At 36.0% G+C, this 22,891-nt stretch overlaps 1 protein-coding gene across 6 annotated transcripts in view; it reads left to right on the forward strand.

The window, feature by feature from the left end:
* Window positions 1-22,891, forward strand: part of LOC149794260 (phospholipid transfer protein C2CD2L-like) — a 148,911-nt gene that overhangs the window by 84,385 nt on the left and 41,635 nt on the right. For all 6 annotated transcript variants that reach the window (XM_089968398.1, XM_089968399.1, XM_089968395.1 and 3 more), the window contains exons 10-11: window positions 12,461-12,638; window positions 20,705-20,767. In XM_089968398.1, the coding sequence (XP_089824524.1) occupies window positions 12,461-12,638; window positions 20,705-20,767 (241 nt within the window). The remainder of the gene's footprint in view (window positions 1-12,460; window positions 12,639-20,704; window positions 20,768-22,891) is intronic.

The raw sequence follows: 22,891 nt of genomic DNA on the forward strand, positions 1-22,891 counted from the left end.
AACAACAACAATAAATGTACTGATACAACACTACATGATTGTGAATCCCTTGGACAGCATTATAGTGTAGAACTACTGTACTGATATAACACTACACCGTTATAACTCCCTTGGACAGCATTATAGTGTAGAACTACTGTACTGATATAACACTACACCATTATGACTTCCTTGGACAGCAGTATAGTGTATGACTACTGTACTGAATAACACTACACCATTATGACTGCCTTGGACAGCATTATAGTGTAGAACTACTGTACTGATATAACACTACACCATTTTGACTTCCTTGGACAGCATTATAGTGTAGAACTACTGTACTGATATAACACTACACCATTTTGACTTCCTTGGACAGCGTTATAGTGTATTACTACTGTACTGATATAACACTACACCATTATGACTTCCTTGGACAGCATTATAGTGTAGGACTACTGTACTGATATAACACTACACCATTATGACTTCCTTGGACAGCATTATAGTGTAGGACTACTGTACTGATATAACACTACACCATTTTGACTTCCTTGGACAGCGTTATAGTGTATTACTACTGTACTGATATAACATTACACTATTGTGACTACTTGGTCAACAGGACACAGATTGTGTTTGCAAATGGAATACACTCCAGCCCAGTTAATCTATGTTGTGGTGTTCCACAAGGGTCTGTTCTTGGACCTGTTCTCTTCATTCTATACACTCAGCCGCTCTCAAGTGTCATAGATCGTCATCCAGTGTCTCACCAATTGTATGCTGATGACACCCAAATATACAAATCGAGCCACCCAACTGAAGTTGATGCTACCATCCAAGGTGTAGAGAGGTCCATTTCTGATATGAAATCATGGATGACATGTAACAAGCTGCAGATGAATGATGATAAAACTGAGGCCATTCTGATCACAACACAAAGACTTTCTCAGTCACATCCTTTACCTCAAACAGTCAATACGAATCCTAGGTGTCACTCTAGACAGTACTCGCACGTTGCACCAACATGTCATGAACATATGCAAGGCTGCCTATCTTGAGCTGAAACACATCAGCTCCATTCACAAATATCTTTCAGTTGATGCCACTAAAACACTTGTATGTTCATTAGTACTTTAAGGACTGGGCAAATGTAACTCAGTTCTGTCTGGTTCATCTCAATATCTACTCCAGAAACTTCAAAAGGTTCAAAACACAGCTACTCAGATCATACTTAGAGTGCCATGATCAGAGCACACCCCCCCACTGCTCTGTACCCTACACTGGCTATCTATTCAATCCAGAATCAAACACAAAATTTGTTCTCTGTGCTATGTTTCACTGACAGACTCCAGTCCAACATACTTAACCGACCTCACCCTTGTGTACACACAAGCAAGATACTTACGCTCCTCTTCTGACAATCGCATACTCATTATTCCCACTACAAAAATGAAGTCATATGGACAACGTTCTTTTGCATACCAGGGCCCAGCAACGTGGAATGAATTGCCCACTGAACATAGACACAAAGACACAGTAATCCCATTCAAAAGTGCTCTTAAAATTCACTTATTTCGACTGCAGGAACAAACTTGAAGACCTAATAATGTTCCATACCTTAAATATTTACAGCATGTTTTTATGTTTCTAATTTCATGGTATTTGTTTTTTGTAATATCATTATATGTTTTTTATGTTATAGGTGTTGTCTAATGTTGTAAAGCGCTTAGAGCTTCTAAAGATTAGGCGCTATACAAAGTCCTCATTATTATTGTTATTAGTAGTAGTATTTTTATGACTCCTTTGAACAGTATTGTAATGTATGACTACTGTACTGATATAACACTACATTTCTGTGACTTCCTTTAACACTATACTGTGAATTCACCTTTTTTTGTGGGGTACCAATTCTCATGTATTTCAGTGTTGTTACAAATCTGCAGAATAAATTATCTTCTTCATAAAGACCTATTTTGTTAGAGACATCCACCAATATATATCCAACAAAAATATGATTTTCCACAAAACCATAATGCCCACCAAAACAAATGAATTCACTGTATGGTATTGCCATAAAAATTGCAGAAGTACAGTAAGATTTTGTGCCCCAATAGTGTTATTGCTTGACATACAATGCTATTGCCTATATAGATTAATTTTTTTTAAGAATCTTGCAGGAATACTTTCTCATATTTTAAAATAATGAAACAAGTTATGGGACATTGAAGGGACCCAAACAGTTTCTTTTTATTGGCAAGTATATTTGTACAGAGTTCAAAAAATTATACTAACATTAAGAAAAAAAGAGTTAAGTTGCCCGTTATAATCAGTTGTCCTTAATATGGACAGGTCCGCTCAGGCAGGATTCACTGAATATTTAAAGACATATGCATATTACAGAACTGGATGAATTACTTTAAAATCCAGCTGAATAATACCATGACAGTTTACTAAATCTTGAATTGCATCATATTAGCAATATCAAATATTAAAAAATAACGCTTGTGAACATTTTCAGTGGTGGTCATTTTGTGCCATGTAAACAAATACAGTATATATGCTTGCATGCTGTGTAAGAATGAACAAATTAAAATTTGTTTGTTTCAACCCAAGGGAACTAGCAAATGCCTGCATGTCGGGTCCTACTGCAAATAACAGCTGCTGATCTGTTGTTGCATAATTTCCACAACTGACCACTGAGCAGTTGTACGTTATGTGCTTCCAGATGTAGCCACGGTTTAAATTTGAATCATTTGTTAGCTTTGAAATTGCTGGCTGTCGTTTCCATCTTGAGTGGCTAGACAAGGAAAAGTATAAAGTTTTGAATATGAGATCTTTCGTAGACAGCTTTGCAAAATGCAAATTATGCCAGATGGCTGTTTATTTCAGTGCAGTGGGAGAGAGTGTTCTACGGTCACATGCAGCTGGGAAAAAAACTAGCTCTCGTAAATTATGCAATTGTGGCTAATACAGTAAAACAAGAAGAAGCCTTAAGCATGAAATTGTTTTTGACGAAAGAGGTATGCCTGCGAACACAGAGCTTCAAGTTTTAAAATACAAACTATGTAGTTTTAATTATGAAATTTGTTCGATCCGGATATTTTGGGGGGGGATTGAGTGGAAATAGGACAGACAATAATTGCAATGAGCAAGATAAATCTAAAAATATAAAATATAGCTAAGTTGAGAAAAATATTAATATATATAATATGAAATAGCTTAAAATATCGATATGCTGTTTTTAAATATGCGATAATATAAAAAACAAATATTTTTGTTACTTTCTTTTTGTTGTATGGGGGTGAGTTTGGGTATAAATAACAAGGCTTCAGCACAGGAGCCCACATTTAGATTTTTTCCATGCATTTAATATTCATAGGTGGGTTTCAGATGGGTTTACAGGAGGGTTTCACTTTAAAAAGTATGTTGTTATTTGGATCTCATTTTCATAATAGAAATTATTGAATGGGAGTCCTGTAAAGTCTTCCCATAATAGGCTACTGTTGCAAGGGGTTTTTCTATCAGTAAAGAGTGTGAAGATGTAAATATGAAGGACAGGACTGGTTGCAAGGAGAGTGAGTTTTGACAGTGTAAGAAATGCTGGTGGAATTCACCAAATTGATATAACACCAAAAATGCTTATAAGTGCAGGCAGTGCTTACAGTAGGTATAGGATGTACTTGGATGAACAGGAGAAAAACCTTGAACAAGAGAGAAGAGGACAAAAAAGAAAGCACTGGATTAAGAAATAGCAGAGTTAGAGAAAGAAAGGCAGGCACTGAAAAAGACATTTGAGACTGGCAGCAGCTGCAGATAACTATGCATTGAAAGCAGAGACCAGTTGGAGAATTTAAATTATCACGACATCAAATAGTTTGAGGAAAAGTGTTAATGACAAAATCATTGAACTTGAAACACAGTTTGATGACAAGCTACAAAAACTGTAAAATTCACTCTAAAGTATTGTTGACTTTGTAAATAGTTTAATGTTATTTGAGTTAAATGAACATATTCAGTGACTGTACATTATTCTAATGCCCATATGTAGGATGTTTAATATTAATGGGAATAACATCAATGATAATACTCTTGACTTCATCTTTTATTTTTTTAAATTGCAAGAAATGTTCCTCATATGAAGTAATAGTAAGTAGTAACTTGTGTTTACATACAGTTTAATTTATGAATCCTTTAAAATTATTATAATAATGCATCTTATAAAACATGATTTTGAAGATTGAGAAAGCTTGAAAAAACCAGGAAAAGTTTTAAAGAACTCTTCTACTAACACTATATATATATATATATATATATATATATATATATATATATATATATATATATATATATATATACATATATATATATATCTATAATAATGAGGACTTTGTATAGCGCCAAATCTTTAGAAGCTCTAAGCACTTTACAACATTAGACAACACCTATAACATAAAAAAATATAATGATATGATTACTAAAACAAACACCAAGGAGTAAATATTTAGCAGAAATTAGTTCATTATGTATAATATGCCTAAATATTTTGCATGCTAATATTTTACAATGTTATATTTTTCTTTGGCATCTTCCATCATAGTTTTGCAAAAAGAAACTAGTCAGTTTTTTATGTATTTAATCTGTAAGTGGCTAGAACAAGGTGTCTTAGTATAACACTCCCTTTTTACAAGGCAGCTATAATCTCAAGTTCCATTGTTGAGTGTTTACAGTATTTCTGACACTGATGGTATTTTATGTTAAGTATTGACATTGTTTAGTATTTTTAAAAATCCTTGAAAAAATTAGCTCCCAGTAAAAAAAGCTAACTTACAGTAACACAGTTTTGCTATAACAAAACCTGTCTTGGTGGACATCTTTACATTAAGGACAATTGCTTATTAAGGAGAATATTTATAAACTTTTTCTTAATTTTATATTTATCTTCTTTGTAAAGAACAAAGTTGTTTAGTGTTCTATTTAGACAGGCTTCTCTGTACTTTGTTAAGTGTATCTGATCTTATAATGGTTAATTTTGTCAGGCACGTCTTGGCGGAAACTTGGCATGGCAATCATTTTGAGATTTTTATACATGTCCATGTGGCCTCTTAGCCATCTGTATGCCTGTCTGTCTATACCCCAAAATAAGGCCAGTTTTAAAGTTTTTTAGATTAAGCTCAATGGTACAGTGTAAAAAAAATGATAGCTAAATGATATTAGTGGGCTTGACAAAATAAAGATCTCATTTTACTTTGATTCCCAAATTAATTTTTAAAAATTAATTTAATAACTTAGACTAACCCTTTGAGCAAAAAAATTATGTGGTATTCTTTTACACAGCTATTCTTTAAAACAACTGCTATTAGCATATTGAAACTTTAACATTTTTTCTTACTAGTGGACCTTTTGGTTTTAATTAATGTTATCACATGTATAATATAAGAAACCTAATATATATCTGAAAACATTGCTGCAGATTCTGTAGGTCACTATGCTAATGCTTTTTCATGTAGAAATATTAGTCATTTCATAGTATGTACAGGGTTTGTTATTCTAGGATATACGTTGATGGGACTTGTGCTATATTTAAACATTGTGTCAGATAATCAACCAACCAAATGTGCAAAATTGTGCAATATATTTTCAATCCCTAACTGTATTTCTTTTGTAAATGTCTTTTATATTGAAAAATGCCCCCTCCCCATTTTAAGTTCTTGAATAGACCCTGTATGTGGAGCTGTTTTATCTTTACAACTAATAATGTCCAATACACTAACCTTTTGGCTTGTATGAATTGAAATTTAATTGGCTGCTATTTAATAAATTCTGCTTGTTCGATTGTATAATAGATTAAGTATCTGGATGATAAGCATATACATGTTTATTTACAATTACTGTGAATTCATTTTGTTTTTATGAGTATTATTTTCCTTTTCAAATAAATTTTTTTTCCAGCTCCTGATTTTGTAGTACCATGGTAGAGAAAAGAGCATATTTTTTACATTCCAATGTATATTTGATTGTGTTTTCCATTGTTGAAGAACATGGAGAATATCTCAATCTTCGATCATGTGACTGCTGTCTTTTATCACATGACATTTTGCTGCAATCATCTTGCTCACAGACTAGCATTCATTTTTTTCACAATAACCAAGATAATCATAACATTGAAACACATTTCCATTGAAGAACATGCATCAGTTGAAGTTAGTGTCCTGCAAAGTTATTTTATGGACTCTGTGTGTGTGTGTGTGTGTGAGACAGATTTTGGATTTTTAACGTAGCTGTAACAATTTTTCAGTCACATCGCTATGATGTCTGCAGTGAGGCAGATTATAGTGATGTCTAGCATTGGGGCATCATGCTGCAGACATGTAGCATGATGTGCCACCCAGCCACATTATCCTGACACCAGGCCGACCAGTCCTAACAATACCTTCTTAATGCTCATGCTGAGTACCAAGCAAGGCAGCTGTTAGTACCATTTTTATAAGTCTTTGGTATGACTTGGCTGGGGATTGAACCTATGACCTCCCACATGTGAGGCGGACACTCTCACTAGTTCACCAGCCACATAGCTACAGTTACCTTATATGTCGTTTGGTTTCAGGTTGACAACACTGATGTTGTAATTGTTATTTTTTAAAAGTATCTCCTTATTATTTGTGATGGAAAATAAATTCTAGATCAAAGTTTGAGTCAAGGAATCAAAGAAAGTCAGTTCTAGATCAAAGTTTGAATTAATGACAACCAATTCTAGATCAGAGTTTGAATCAAGGATATCACTTCTACATCAATGTTTGAATCCTTGAAAATCAGTTCTAGATCAAAGTGTGAATAAAGGAAAATCAATTCTAGATCAGAGTGTGAATCAAGGTAAATCAATTCTAAATCATAGTTTGAATGAAAGAAAATCAATTCTAGGTCAAGGATTGAATCAAAGAAAATCAATTCTAGATCAAAGTTTGAATCAGGGAATATCAATTCTGGATTGAATTGTGAATCACTGAAAATCAGTTCTAGATCAGAGTGTGAATCAAAGAAAACCAATTCTAGATCAAAGTGTCAATCAAGTTAAATCAATTCTAGATCAAAGTTTGAATCAAGGAAAATCAATTCTAGATCAAAGTTGAATCAATGATTGTGACATTATTTGTTGTCCATCCAATTTAATCTTTAGGATAAAAGTGGACTTTTTTTTTTTCCCTGTTCACATTTGTATTATTACATAAACTGTCTGTGGAACAAAATTGGAACATTGCCATTACTGTGATGGCTTTGAATGTTGTTAAGTGTTTAAGTTTTAATTTTAGACTCGAGTGTTTTTAGTGTAAACCTAACTTTATGCAGGAAATTTTAAATGAATGTTTTACTGTTTGTGAGTTACATCAGAAATTTTCAGTGTTTGTATTGCTGTTTGTAAGTAACACCATTATCCACAATACACCATTTTGACCTTGACCCACATTTTTACTCAGGATTGTGAGAAAAGGATGCATCAGTATTGGATAGGAAAATGCCACCCACAGATACAAAGTTTGCATCAGTATTGGATAGGAAAATGCAACCCACAGGATACAAAGTTTGCATCAGTACTGGATAGGAAAATGCCACCCACAGGATACAAAGTTTGCATCTGACACTCAGCAAAGTTGTGTCAGATGCAAAATTTAGGTTCTGACCTTTGGGTGGAATTTTTGTTGCAAATTAACCAGTGCAAATCAGAAATTCTGTAATCTTCATAAATTGATCCTTACGTTGGTCATTGCATCTGTGATGTATAGCTGTATTTGGTTAACATGGTTTTAGTTTTCATGATATTTAACTTATAATAAAATCCAAGAAAATGAGTACCCCATGATTAAAAGTAAATTTAATAGCAGCAGTAGCTTACCCATTGGTATTGTTTAGCTTTTTCTTGCCGAAAAAACATGCTATTTGATGTGCATACATCCTCCCTTCGTGAAGAATTGTCTGTATGACTCAGTTCATCGTGCAGCTTGTTTCTGGTATGTTATGTGAAAAACAAGTAGTTAGCTCATCTTTTTTCAAGGACATTGATGTGATCAGACATGTGCCAAACACCAGAGAAATTTTGCCTGTGGCAGAGTTTTTTAACTGCAGTTGTGACCATGCCTCTACAATAATTATATCTCTTGGTGTTACGTTATCAATTTGTTTTATTCCGAATATTTACGTGGTAAACTATTCCCTCCAGTTTTGGTTCCTTCATGGACTTGGGGGTTACTTTGTGTACACCAGCAGGGGTCAGATACACTTGCTGTCAAAATCATTTTATATCTAGGTACCGGTAAGTCAAGGAATGATGAAAGTGTGCTCACTAGATGCATATTCAGTTTAGATTGACACCACAGGAACCACGATGTATACGGTATCTATACTAGATATTTAATTTTTTGTATTTTGTTTACATTGTTATTGTATGTATGTATATTTCATTTTCTCAATAAAAATTATATAAAACACTGAGACCTGTCTATCCTACATGGAAAAAGACTGGTTTACTACATCTATAGAGGTCAAAGGGGTGTACACCAGACACAGTACACACAAGCAAGGCCAGATATACATGCCATCACTGCATCCCATCAAGGAGATGCACCACTACCACCCTGTCAGAGGTAGTGTGTTGCACCCTCCCACTGGGAGGGATCAGCACCACACCTTCCTTAGTGATGCATCATTTGATGATCATGTATCCTCTGATCATCACACTAAGGCCTCACTGCACAGGGATAGGGTTCAGATGGATTTCCCCCCTCTCCACCCTCTACCACCTCATTATGAACATTAGGAGTCCAGCCAGTAGGCTTAGACTAGAATAGGACATCGGATCAGCATTCCCCCATTTCCTATTTTCCCAGTGAATCCCAATGGGATGAGGGGCCCTCCACATCACGGGCCTTGGTCATGTAAACCCCCTTGGGCTTTTGGATCTTGCCCTTATAACAGGCGATGCAGTGACTCATGTCCCCCTATCACCTCACAATTGGGTGGAAACCATTCAGAAGGCTAGAGTCTTCACTTCTTCCAGGAATGACATATTCTAGTTTCTCTCCAGCTCTTGCTACTCCTTCAGCCCCTACTCACCTTGTTGCAATAGGAATGTTGTGCAGTGTTCCTATACCCCCTTCACCTTGTAGGGTCTTTGTGATTCTTACACACTGTCAGTGTTCTTGATGATACTGTCTCCATTGTGGTAGACTCTAATGAGTTTGACATGGATAATGCACAAGTGATGCCTGCTTCTTCATCTTTGTTAGATGTGGAAGAGAAGGTATGGTCTTTTGACAAGGCAATAAATGAAGTCTGTTGCCTCTTACCAATTGAATTTGTGTCCAAAACACTCCACACAGTTCAGAAAGATCATTTCCAGTCTGGAAAAAGTTCTCTGAGCCTCAACCTCTTCCAGACCTACTCCTACTTCCTCATTCTTCTATGATTGGGGACATTGCTGAGGGGTTTTCAACAGGCCAAAATATTGACGTTGTCAAGGGTGGGCCATTCCCTTTGCAATGTTGTGATCCTTGGTCTCTTCTGCCAGCCAATCTCTTCTCAGCTGTGTCTTTTAGTAAGCTGAGGAAGGCATCCTTGAACCCAGTTGCCCTTCAACACATGCTTGAAGCTGTGGCCAAGACACCTTGGCATGCACTTTCTGTTTCTTTGGTTTTGTTGGCAAAACTTCTTCACTTCCACCATGTTTTTGCTTTGTAGTCTTCAAAGGTACTTCTTGATCACAGTAAAGGCATCCTTAGGGCTGCTCCACTTGAAGCCAAGAGGCTGGTTGGAGGCCTCATTCCTTCTTTGGCATCTCAAGACTTGTTGGATCATCAACATAGATCCTTCACATCCACTCCTGGCCCATTGCAATCAGCCAGGAAGCGTGTCAATGAGAATTGCCCTTATGGGCCATCTGCCCAATGTACCTGCAAAGGAAGGAGACAGTTTCTACAGCCCCCTTCTTTTCCCAAGCCGTAGGACCATGATGCTACAGAGCTCGGCAGTAGGCTACTACCACCTGCCCCGTAAAGTCGTTGCTAGGGGTTAATGTCTTAATGACAAATTCAGCTAAACAATAGCTATGGGTAAGCTATTGCTGCTATTAAAATGTAGTTTTTGGTGAAGTAAAACTAATTTTAATTATGCAATACTTACCCATGGCTATCGTCAACTGCCCTCCTCCCACTCTGTTCTGAAGTCCTGATATAGCAGCCATCTATGAAAAAGATGAGCTAGTTGTGAATGGATAACTTGACACCATTAGATATAATTATTGTCGAGGCCAGGTTACAATTGCGGTTCAAAAACACTGCAACAAGTAAATTTTTTCTGGTGTTTGGCACGTGTCTGATCACATTAATGTCCTTGAAAAAGATGAGGTATCTGATTGTTTTATACACAACATACAATGATAAGCAAGCTGCATGAGGAATTGCATCATACTGACAATTCTTTACTCTAAGGGAGGATGTTTGCACATCACATGGACGGTATGTTTTTTCAGCATGAAAAAGAAAGCTAAACAATTGCCATGTTACCCATTAACGTATTGCATAATTAAAATTAGTTTAACCCTGCCAAAACTACATTTCACATGTATGCATTTATTTAACTGTTGCTTATAAACTGTAAACTTTATAGATATTATGCAGTCAGTTATTTTATTCTACCCACTCATAGCTCATACTGAAATGTATAAATGGACATTCTCTTCATTTGCTAATGAATATTCATCATGTTGTTTGCAACTAAAATATGCTTGTATGCATTTATTTTTTATGTATGCTTATGTTTAAATAATAAGATTTGTATACTACAGCATTCCCTCAGTATAATGTGTCTCATTATCACACAACTCTGGATATAGTACAGTGCCTCTATTAACCCCATGACCAAACTTTTATAAATTAAACAAAAAACACTCTTAGAATTTTCAACATTCATTAGCTGAAAAAAAAAGAAGTGAAAACTATTGTATTTGAATTGGTTTTATCAAATGCATGACGGTATGGGTTAAAATAAAGCAGCACAGAGCTTAATTTTATACTTTTGTTTTTTAAAGAATTTATAAAACTAAATGCACAAATATATGAAAGAGAAAAAAAATATTTAATTTCAATAAACTAAGTAGTACGCTGTGTGTTTCATTTATTTCTCCCCACTTCTAAAATACATATTCTTATTCCGTTAAGCTTTTAGCATCTTCACTACCATGGTTTGGTATATAACATGGTTAACAGTTGTGACTGGCAGTTTGTGTATTTCTTCCACAAACCCATGAAATACATGCTGTACCTGTCAGCAGTTATGGACCCCAACTACAATTGTATAATGAGGGAAAACTGTATTCGTGTAGAAAGAATTTGGTTAAATGAGATGTGACTGTATTTTAAAAACATGTTACTTTTCTACCTATGGTGTATGACTGCATCCATTTCTTAAAATAGTTTTATCTAAATAAAATATGAATGTACAGAATTACTGCATTGTGTGGTGAAAGAGAACGAAAAAGGATTACTTTTTACATGAATATAGAAATAAAGTGAAATCCCATAAATAAGACCACTTGTGGAACTAAAAAAAAATCATATTTGTTTTGGTTGGCTTAATACATTTATAAGGGTATTGCTGTCAGTGTCCAAACTGGAGAGATTGTGTATGTATGTCTCATATTCTCTTTGATTGATAGATATATAACTATTCATACAGACAAACAGGAAGTTAGATTAATAGGTCAAGATTAATATTGGTAAATTTGACTGCTGTGTGTTAGATTTAACTGCCATATATTCTTGCTTATACATTTGTCTCACTGCAAACTACATTGGCCCAGATCTGCCATCATATAAAACTCTACCATTTCTGGGTCTGTGTTTAGAGTAATCAGTTGGACCCGGCTTATAAGCAGGTAAAGATGGTATGAAAAAAGTGCAGGAATTTAATACATGTCACTTAATATCTGCATAGATCATAAATAGCTAGAATCATTTGTACTAGCATTTTTTAAAGTAATGGGTGATCACTTTCATGTGTTTTCTTTCAAGTAAACTCAATGGCAGTGTAGAGAAACGATCTCTATTACAAACAGCAACTTTGTTGTGATAAAGTCCTTTGAAAACTTAAAACAGGCCCGTACTCATTTTTTATTTTGTTGTAGTTCTAAGGTTGTGAAGCATATTGAAAAAATATAATCACATTTTCTGTTGTAATAACAGGATGGTCTCATTACTAGGGTGGTTTCAGTACTAGCTAGTCATTGTGCATTATTTTACTGTATATCTAATTGATCTCATGCGCATATTCAAAACATTCAGTTACTTTTATGGAATAAAAATATAACTTGTTGGAAAGAAGTGCAGCTGATAAACAAGTTATCATTTCAGTATTTGACAATTACAAACTTGTGTGTTTATCATTATATTAAAAATTATTTGTGTTTTTTTTGTTTTTGTTTCTTCAGTTTCTCAGCATGGACCCTGTTGAAAGTGATGGTTATGATGCCAGTATAAACCAAGTTTCATCACCATGGCGAACCATTGAGACTAGTAAAGCAGTGACATCAGGTGGTACTGTTATTACCACGACAACAACAACTACACAAAAACCTCAAAATTCTAGAGCTGATCCAGGAATAGATGGTTTGTAAAACAAATATCCATGTTTTCTATCAATTTAATCTTTTCGGTTCTCCTTTTTATCCTTTCATCATGGATATGATAGCTTATGGCTTGTTCTGTATGTCTGTTTGTCTGTATGTATTCAGTTAAGTTGTCATTGCCATTTTTTGAAAGATAAGTGTGAATCCTTCACTTGTACATTTTAGAATAAATGCTGCCTCATTCATGTTAAAAATGAATTTCCACAGCTTTTCATGAATGGCCCTGAAACTTGGCAGAAATTATTGACATTGGATGAAAAAGATCTGTTGTCATGCTTCTGATGGATTTCTCGAGTTGTATATTTCTTTTTTTGACCTTATTTTTAGGTCCTTGTTACAGGTTTATATATAAATAAATACATTTTGTAGACATGATTGCTCTTTTCTGCTTACACCACTGATTTCAAGAAGTGCAGGAGAAGGGGGCCATTGTGTCTTTCAGATACATTTATAGTTTTGTTCTTGTTTGGTATGACATCCCAGTGTTTGAAGAGCACCTGTATCTGGAAAGACCTAATAATGTTTCCTACCTTAAATATTCTCAGCATGTTTTTTAATGTTTTCTAATTTCATGGTGTTTGTTTTTGTAGTCATGTCATTAAATGTTTTTTTATCTTATAGGTGTTGTATAATGTTGTAAAGTGCTTAGAGGTTCTAAAGATTAGGCGCTATACAAAGGCCTCATTATTATTATTATTATTATTATTATCAGTTTACTTTCATAGAATTGAAGGAGCGACTATGTTGTCAACTGTTCCCTTGGTTTTATGCAATTAGTAAAATCTATATTGTTGTTTTAGAAGACTTTGTCTGATGTTTGGATAGTCCTGAGTGAAAATGGTTTTGGTCAGATGTCTACAATGCCTATCTCAGCATCTATAATGGAAATCTTGTTATTGCTACTCTGCCTGAATAGATTGTCCTTACAAACTTGGGTTTCACTTATATATATATATATATATATATATATATATATATATATATATATATATATATATATATATATATATATAGAGAGAGAGAGAGAGAGAGAGAGAGAGAGATATATATATATAGAGATATATATGTATGTATGTATGTATGTATGTATATATATATATATATATATATATATATATATATATATATATATATATATATATATATATATATATATATATATTCATTGATAACCATGCAACAAATTGGGTTTCACTTGATATCTTGTTGGTCCCATATGAGAATGGTGCTGAATAGCTGTCCACTATGGAATAATTGTAGAAGTAATTCTTGATAATTTTGAGATAGCAAGAAGTGCCTTTGTTAATTTAGCTTGTGCAAAGTTTTACCAAAGCATCTTCTATCAATAACAACAGTAAGTGAAGCATTTTATGATGCCCTTATAAAGAGGAGATCTCAAGGAGTCATGTGTGAGTCTGACTGAACAAGATTGACCTTGACCCTTATCTGACAAGATCTGGTTCTACATTTTTCATTGTTGGATGTGCTTCAAACATCAGCAAATATGCAGTAGAGAAAAGAGTATTCATACATCAGCAAATATGCAGTAGAGAAAAGAGTATTATTTCTTTCAGGAGAATTTCTTAAGTATGCCAATAATCAGGTCCAAAAAATTAGGTTTTTCCTTGTGTATTTTGTAGTGCAACTAGATATTCCAGATTATTTGGTATCATTGTAGAGCTACATCTTTCTTCCTTTCTATAATACCACCCACTTTAGTGTATCATGCATGGCCATGACGCTACAGAGGTCGGCAGTAGGCTACTACCTCCTGCCATGTTAACACGTCACTAGGGGTTAATGTGTTAAAGTTGTTGGAGATAAATAGATGCAGCTTTGTTTGCTCATATAGTGTCACTAGAAGATGTGTCAATACAAGATTGGGGTTTTTTCTTCTTCAGATATGTTACCCAATCATATTACCTTAGGAGAACTACTGCTGTGTTGCAAACCCAGCCCTCCCAGTTAAATTTTTTTATTTAAAAGGCTACAATTTTCTGCCCACCTAGGTGGCAGTAGATAGAGTGATCTCCTCTTGATACTGAGATTGGTGCCAAATATCATGAAATTGTCAGTTACTACTTCTGAGTAGCATTCTCTCTACTGACAGACAGGTCTCATGAAAACCATGCAAGCAGCTTGGAAGTTTTCTACCTGAGAACAAATTTGAGGAGTTTCATCTTTGAAGGGAAGTATACTCTGTCTATAAATATCCAACTTTTATGTTCTTCCTATCAATGACGACAGTTTCCTCATGCCAGCCAAGATGGCCACATTCTTTCATGACCCGACTGCCATATAACTGATCACAATGGTCCACACTTACAATCGATCATACAGTATCAGTCACCAGAAAACGAACCTGTCCGGTTCCTGTGGATGATGTCCAGTTAGTGCCACAATAGCCAAGAACCGACTTCATGAAACCAGTTATATAGCAGACTAATCTGCATAGTGCTGTCAGGCACTTCCTGCAGATGATGCCCAGTTTCATGAATCGATCTAACCTGCATAGTGCTGTCAGGCACTTCCTGTAGTCGACTTTTACCCTCATGAATCAATCTTACCAGCATAGTACCTCAAGACACCATGTCTATCTTGGTGCTTCAGTTTACATGAATGTCTATTTACTTGCCCTCAGGCCTCTGCCACCCCAGGGGAGCCTGCACTTAATGACATCTGAGTAACTGGATCTAACTCATAAGTGCTGCAAGTGTAGTGAGCTGCCAATCTCAAAATTCTTCTCCAGCTACTTCACAGGTAGAACAAGAGACATCAGCTTCACTACCTTAATCCAAAAACAATGAAAATTGGCTCTCAGGTTCACCCATCATTATTAGATATTACTTTGAGGAGTGAAACTCAGCTTTGCAGGCTTGGAATGAAGAAGTTTTCCACCCACTTCCATTGAAGTTCTGTCCTCTTTCTTCCATATCACCTGCCAGGTATACAGTTCCGACATCAGGTGATCATTGTCTATGGAAGAATCTGTTTTCAATTGCTTCGAGCTTCTGACAAATCAATGACATTTTGGGACTGCTTTCATCGTCAATTACAAGTCCAAGCATCAGCGGATATTTCTTCTCGCAAATGCCTTCTCTATTTTCCATTTGGATACCCATGAATTGATTTGTAATGTCGTGACAGTGGGATCAACATTACATCTAAAGGCTAGGGTGATCTTCAATAGGCAGAACATGGCTTATCTTCTCCCACCCTGAATCTCACCAGAAATGTGCGGGGCCGTGTTTATAAAATGGTATAACATAGAAGCCCAATATAATATGACCTTGGCCACAGTTACAGTCCTTCCATCTCCCCCAGTCTCAGCTACAGTGGAGGAATTTGCAAGGCAACTTACACAAGGTCACCGAGATGTCCCTAGAGCACATGCAGCTTGTAAGCAGTCCTACTGAATATACAACTGTCAAAAACTTCAACTCTCCTGAACTTAAGTGGTAGAGTTGAAGTGAGGTTGATTGTTTTTTGCCACCATTCCATAAGATCCTTCCTACCTCAAATGACATTTATCCATGTCCCCCATATCACAAATGCCAGTAGGGAGAAGCTCCAGACTTTTTGTGCTGAATGGGGAAGATTTACATTGACATGTGGACCAGACCGTGGTTTCCTGGGGACTCAGTATCATGTTCAGCGCACTTCCTAAGTTTTTGCCCGGAATCCTTTCAGCTACAACACAGCACTTATCACTTGTAGTGAACTTATGCGCATTCAAACTAGACTGTTACGCTCTTTGGTTCATGATGGAATGCAACAATGGGTTTGAATGCTGTCCATTGTGAAAACTATGCCACTCACATGCCTTCCAGACAGTCTGTGATTTGCCTACAACAAGCTACAAATGAGCAGGCTAGTTATACTTTGGCGCAAGTCATGATTTTACGTGTTACCCTCCTTATCATTCTTAATCTCCATGTCAACAGGGACATCTCTGACCCTTTTAATATTTCAGTCGACTAGGTCTGGAATCAGTGTTTAAGTAGAAAGGTTGTTTTCCCCAGGAGTGAGAATATAATTCATGCAGTGGTAGAAGTAATCCATCTGCTAGAAAATTCCTTTGCCTGATGAGTTTTGCTCAATGTGGCAGAGGATGTCTTAGTCCTTGGTTGCTTTCTTGAGATACCATACCAATGATTCTGTGATCCAAATGGAGGCTGAAGATTTGACCATTGGACCAGCTCTCACAATCTGCTCAGTACAAGGTTACATTTTGAATGCAGGGAAACCACTCTGGACTCAGTGTTGGGGACACCTCTGCAAGTACAACCTCTGGCAATCATGATCACTACATATGCAAACTCAGAGGACTGAGGGAGCAAGTATTAAACCATTTCGGGATGCCATGTGAGTGTAGCCCCCTCAGGATCATTATTTACATAGCATCTTCAAGAGGAAAACCATTTTGAAAGCTTTTCATGGGTGGGTGGAGAATATACATGGGAATCGAGTTTTATTCTGTCTGACAAATCCACTTGACTAATCTCAAACAGCAAGGTGGAACCAAGCACTGAGTCACTGCATTCTTGTTTGGATTTTCCAAATTGATGTCTATAATGATAAATATGTGGCAGAATAATATTGTCCTGCAAGAAGGAACTAATACCAACAGAATGGTCTCTTCATCCCTCAGTTTTCACTTAATAGTTGCTTGATGGGATCGACCTTGATGGACCTGTTGGTGACAAGGTTGAATGCCAAAATCCTAAGTTTTGTCTCATCAGTCCTGGATCCAAAGGCCTGGATAATCTAATCTTTTTCTGTAGATTGGAATGACCAAATGTATACACTTATTCTCTGGTTCTTAAGACTCAAAAGAATCCGAAAGTCTCCTTATCCTGATTACTTCACTGAAATGGGAAACCTTGGACTAATTGAAATGGGAAACCTTGGACCAACTGAAATGGGAAACCTTGGACCAACTGAAATGAGAAACCTTGGACCAATTGAAATGGGAAACCTTGGACCAACTTAAATGGGAAACCTTGGACCAATTGAAAAGGGAAACCTTGGACCAACTGAAATGGGAAACCTTGGACCAATTGAAATGGGAAACCTTGGACCAACTGAAATGGGAAACCTTGGACCAGTTGAAATGGGAAACCTTGGACCAACTGAAATGGGAAACCTTGGACCAATTGAAATAGGAAACCTTGGACCAACCTCATCAGTCACACAACATAATTGCTATGATTCAAGATATTCCCTCATCTTCGTTAAACATTTAGTGGCAGGTTTTTCATCCCAACCCAGAGTTAGAACAAGTTCTCACAACAAGTGGTGGAGGATCCCTCAGGTGAGATGACCATCCATCTTTGAGGTGTACAGTGCAATGGAATATAACCTCATTGGAGTGCACAAGAGCACTTTTTACTAATGTAGGTATCCATATTTTGATAGCTAACTTCTTATGTCTCTTCAGTGAGAAGCAGATAGCAATGTTATCATGGAAGAAAGGATATCAGACAAACCAAAGACCTATCCTGTCTTCTGTTCATCATTTTCAATTTCGCCTTGCCAATGATAATGTATCCTTTCCCAAGTGGAATTTATCATGGTTATTAACCTGGGTGAACAAGACACCACTTGAACTGTTCTCAAGGACTTAAATTCACCTCTCATATAAGTCCCGTTTCCTCACTGCTTTTGGTAATCATCAGGCAGAATCAGCAGGTAGATCTCCTATTAGGGACCCATCTGGATGCATTCATTATTAATCAGATATTGGTGATAATTCCTGTCTACTCTGGACACTTCATCACAAATTCATCTACATGACCCAGTGCGAGCTCTTAAGTTGTATTTCAGGAAGACCGAATCATTGCATCAAGGGAGATCATGACTCAATTGCTATCAAAAGAGGAAAAAGACAGTATATTAACATGGATAAAGAGGGCTATCTGTTTTGCCTATTGGACAAAACCTACACTAATGAATTTGCTTCAAATTTTGGCTCATGAAGTTAGGACAGTTGTCACAAACACTGCATATGAGCGAAACTGTTCTCTAACTGTATGGGATGGAGATCCAAGTGCATTTCTTCAGTTTTATCATAGATCTTTCATCTGAAAGGCTCAGTTCCATCTGAAAGAACCTTTATGTGGTGCAAAAGGTTACCTTTCTGACTGGTTTGAAGCTTTGTAAAGATGCAGTTCCACCACTTCCACTGGATTTGTGGGAGGGAACGTTTTTGTCATTCAAAGCTGCTCCCAGACATATGGAGTGTGTTTTCCAGTTAGGTTATCTCGAAGCTCTCTAGTGTTCCTTAGGGGACTGGAGATGGTCACTCCTGGGTAAGGAGATGTATCTTCCACCACCTTTTACCTATTCTGTAAGTTATTAAGAATGGGTAACATATTTGAAGAAGAACCGATATTATTTTAGTAAAATATGTTTCTTTGATAATACTTAACCAGTCATGATGCACATACACCACTCCCAGCTACCCCGTGGTTACATCCATGTAGAGAGTGTGCCTTCTGCTTCAGAAGTAACTGACAATTTCATTGGATTTAGCACCAATCCCGGTATCATGGGGAAATCACTCTAACTGCCAGCTAGGTGGGCAGATAATTTTTTAGTTTTTAGCTAAAACGTTTTAACTGTGGATGGCCGGATTTATGAGGTAATAGTAGTTCACCTAAGGTATTATGACTGAGTAAGTATTATTGAAGAAACTTTATTTAACTAAGAAAAAAAATTCTTTCTTCAAGGTCATGGTGATGACATTACCATAGTAGGCTGGTGACAGAAGTGCACTGAATTTGCTTGTTTGCGGTATGATGTCATTGAGACATTTTTCTAGCTACTTATATTATTTACACAGACACAGGGTGATTCATCATGGACAGCATGTTGTGAAAGAAGCCAGTCTTGTAGGTGTCAAGGTGACACTTGTGTCATGTATTTAGGTCACTGTCACCAGTTTACCACATAGGGAGATATCTGCCATACTCTAAAAATGGTACCATAAACATATACATTGTTTGCTGATTTATATAATTATGGCACATTTTTCATGATATGCCTCTCTGGAAAAATCAATACCACAGTCAGTGTTGTAACCGGATATGTGAGAGAATGTTGAAATACCCTAAACTTTTCACACTTTTGATTTTTGAGAGATAATTATACAGAAGGAATGAAAATGTTGCTGATGGACGATAGGAAAATTTGAAAAATGAACATAATTATTTACAATTAAAGAGGCTACAGTAGTTCCAGTGGCAGTGATGAGTGTGATGAAAATAGTGCAGCCAGCATTGGAAAAAATAAATGTTGTGTCAACGAGAACATGTAGAAACAATTGATATTTTGTAATTGGTGTCTGAAATTCTTTTCACTTTTCAAAATAAAAACTTTTAAAATTGTATCATTGTGTGAAGCTCCCTTTCCACAGAAAGGTCATTCACATGTATCAATGCCATACAGATAGGTTGGAGACTTGTATCAGTGCCATACAGATAGGTTGGAGACTTGTATCAATGCCATACAGATAGGTTGGAGACTTGTATCAGTGCCATACAGATAGGTTGGAGACTTGTATCAATGCCATACAGATAGGTTGGAGACTTGTATCAATGCCATTCAGATAGGTTGGAGACTTGTATCAATGCCATACAGATAGGCTGGAGACTTGTATCAATGCCATACAGATAGGTTGTAGACTTGTATCAGTGCCATACAGATAGGCTATAGATCTGTATCAGTGCCATACAGATAGGTTGGAGACTTGTATCAGTGCCATACAGATAGGTTGGAGACTTGTATCAATGCCATACAGATAGGTTGGAGACTTGTATCAGTGCCATACAGATAGGTTGGAGACTAATTATATTATTGTTTTTCTTTCTTCATATGCACCCTACCTCTCTTGCTTGTCCCAGGAGGTATAGGGGCATATGAACCGAATTTGTAAAAACCTAGTATTCAACCCTGCCAAAATACCCAAAACCTATCATCAATAGATTAAAATATTTACTTTCTTTAATTTGTCAACATTTTAAAAACTTTTTCCATTTTCTTCAGGATCACCAAGTTACATTGAGAAACGAGCATTTGATTACAATACGGCGGGCTCTCCTTCATCAGGTATATATGTGCATGGGATGATTTTGTATTTGTATATTTTCAAACTGTCTCATTCTTTTTCTTTCTGTTATAAACCGGTACTGTATTCTCACACTGAGTAGATCCAAGGCAGTTGAAATAGGGACTATTGTCAGCGGTTTGGAAAATTTGTGAACCGTTGCTGGAACATTCAGCAGGTGTAGATTTAGGTCAGTGCCACACATGCCCTCCCCACCATTTTATCCCAGAATATTAACTCAAGTACATTTCTACATGTTGTCCTTTATGTATGATTTATAGTCATTCTGTTGCTGTGGAATTAAATTTGACACAATCTGTTATTTTTTTAAAACCATATCCAGAAATTCAGACATCAGCTTTGTATCTCTCAGATGTACATTGGCTTGTTTTCATTTTGCTGTTAAATGCTGAGCTATGATGGGTATTTGCAAAATGATTTTTAAATGTAACAATTGAAATTGTTGGGATGGAGGGGTTTCATATGTTGGTAAAATTTGACACACCAGAAGCATAATTATCAAATATCCTTTTCACTTATTTTTCTTATGCCAGTTAGAAAGTGACTGAACTCTTTGTTGGCAGATTTGACTTTATGTGGAAACTCAAATGGTCTGTTGGCCTTTTAGGCAGGGAACTTGATCCCTTGTAGAGGTTACTGTGTGCATTTACAGAAACCCCTAGGCTGTTTCCCACCATTTGCAATATACAAACATGTATAATTTGAGGTCAGTACCAGTGTAAGAGTTTCAGAATAAACAATTATTTAACAAGTTTAAATTAAAGAAACCCACCTGTAAATGTCCAGTTTTGGCATTTTCTAGTTTGGTCAGAAATCAGCTCTGTAGGACCAGTCCAGCATCCTCAGAGGGCCCACCTTGTACATAATAAAACTAGCAAACTTTCTTAAAAAACAGGTCTGTTGTATTTTAGCAAGATTGGTCAGGGTCGTTGAAGTAAGATTGTGATAAACAAAGGATCAGTTTTATAGGATGATGAAATTTGAAGTGTTATGAAAGGGGAGAGAAAGTGAGTTAGCATAGATATCAGTTAAATCAAGAAAAGATGATGCTTTAAAAATTCTCTAATTCCCTATATGATTGGTTCAGGGATAAATTTTGACCCAATTAGCATATATTTGTGGACAATGTACACATTTTCAGATATCAAAAACTTGATTGGGCAAAAGTAACAAGATTTAGGCTGGGTCTGTGAAAATTTAGAGTGTAACAGAAACTACATGAGCTTCCAAAAACAATAAATAACTGAATAATATTCATCTTGTTTTGCTGCTAACTAAAAGTTAAAGGTCCAAGAATTTATTAAACCCCATTTCACTTTGTGAACATGGTTTGTTATGATTGTATGTTATGTTTATCAATAAATAACAGTTAAAATGAGATCATATTTTGAAAGTCTTATATATTTGGACTGAAAATAGTTTTGCCATGGTTGACTTCAGACTTTCACACCTCAGAAAGTGAAGATAAAATGAACTCATACCAGGAGAAATTTTGTGGGGTAAAAATCAAACCTGGCACTCCTGACTGGTCCTCAATCTCAGTAAGTCAGAATTAAATTTGGGTCAAGCAGAGGTTGGGACAGGGATACATTTTTAACCTACTTCAGGCAACTTTATTGTTTTATTACTCATTATGTACAAATTTTTCATTCAGTAACTGAACCATAGTTTCTTGAAACTTTGGTGCTAAAAATTTAAAAGCAAGTATTAATACAGTCCCTTGCTAAAGAAAAAGCCACTGAAATATCGGCAGCAGAGATTTTTTATCTGAAATCTGTAGGTTTCTCCTACTTCATTGAAAGACTGGCATCAGTTTTTGTGCAACCAGGAAAAATGTAAACCATGACACAACCAAATTCATGTTACATCAAATTGTGTTATAGCAGGGCAGCTGTGTTTATTTCTATTTATTTTGATTAAATATCTTATGTACATGTACTTGATTATTTTATTGATACCAACTGTAAGCAACATAGATTTTGATCTACCATCGCATAATGTGCCAGCAGATCATTCTGTGTTGTTTTTTCTACTGACTGCTTCTAACAAACTGCATAGACCTTGATCTGGTGGAGCATTATGAATGGCAGATTTGGGTCTATGCA

The sequence above is a fragment of the Sinohyriopsis cumingii genome, chromosome 8, assembly GCF_028554795.1.
Source record: "Sinohyriopsis cumingii isolate HCF-2022 chromosome 8, ASM2855479v2, whole genome shotgun sequence".
In the NCBI taxonomy this organism is placed as follows: Eukaryota; Metazoa; Mollusca; class Bivalvia; order Unionida; family Unionidae; genus Sinohyriopsis; species Sinohyriopsis cumingii.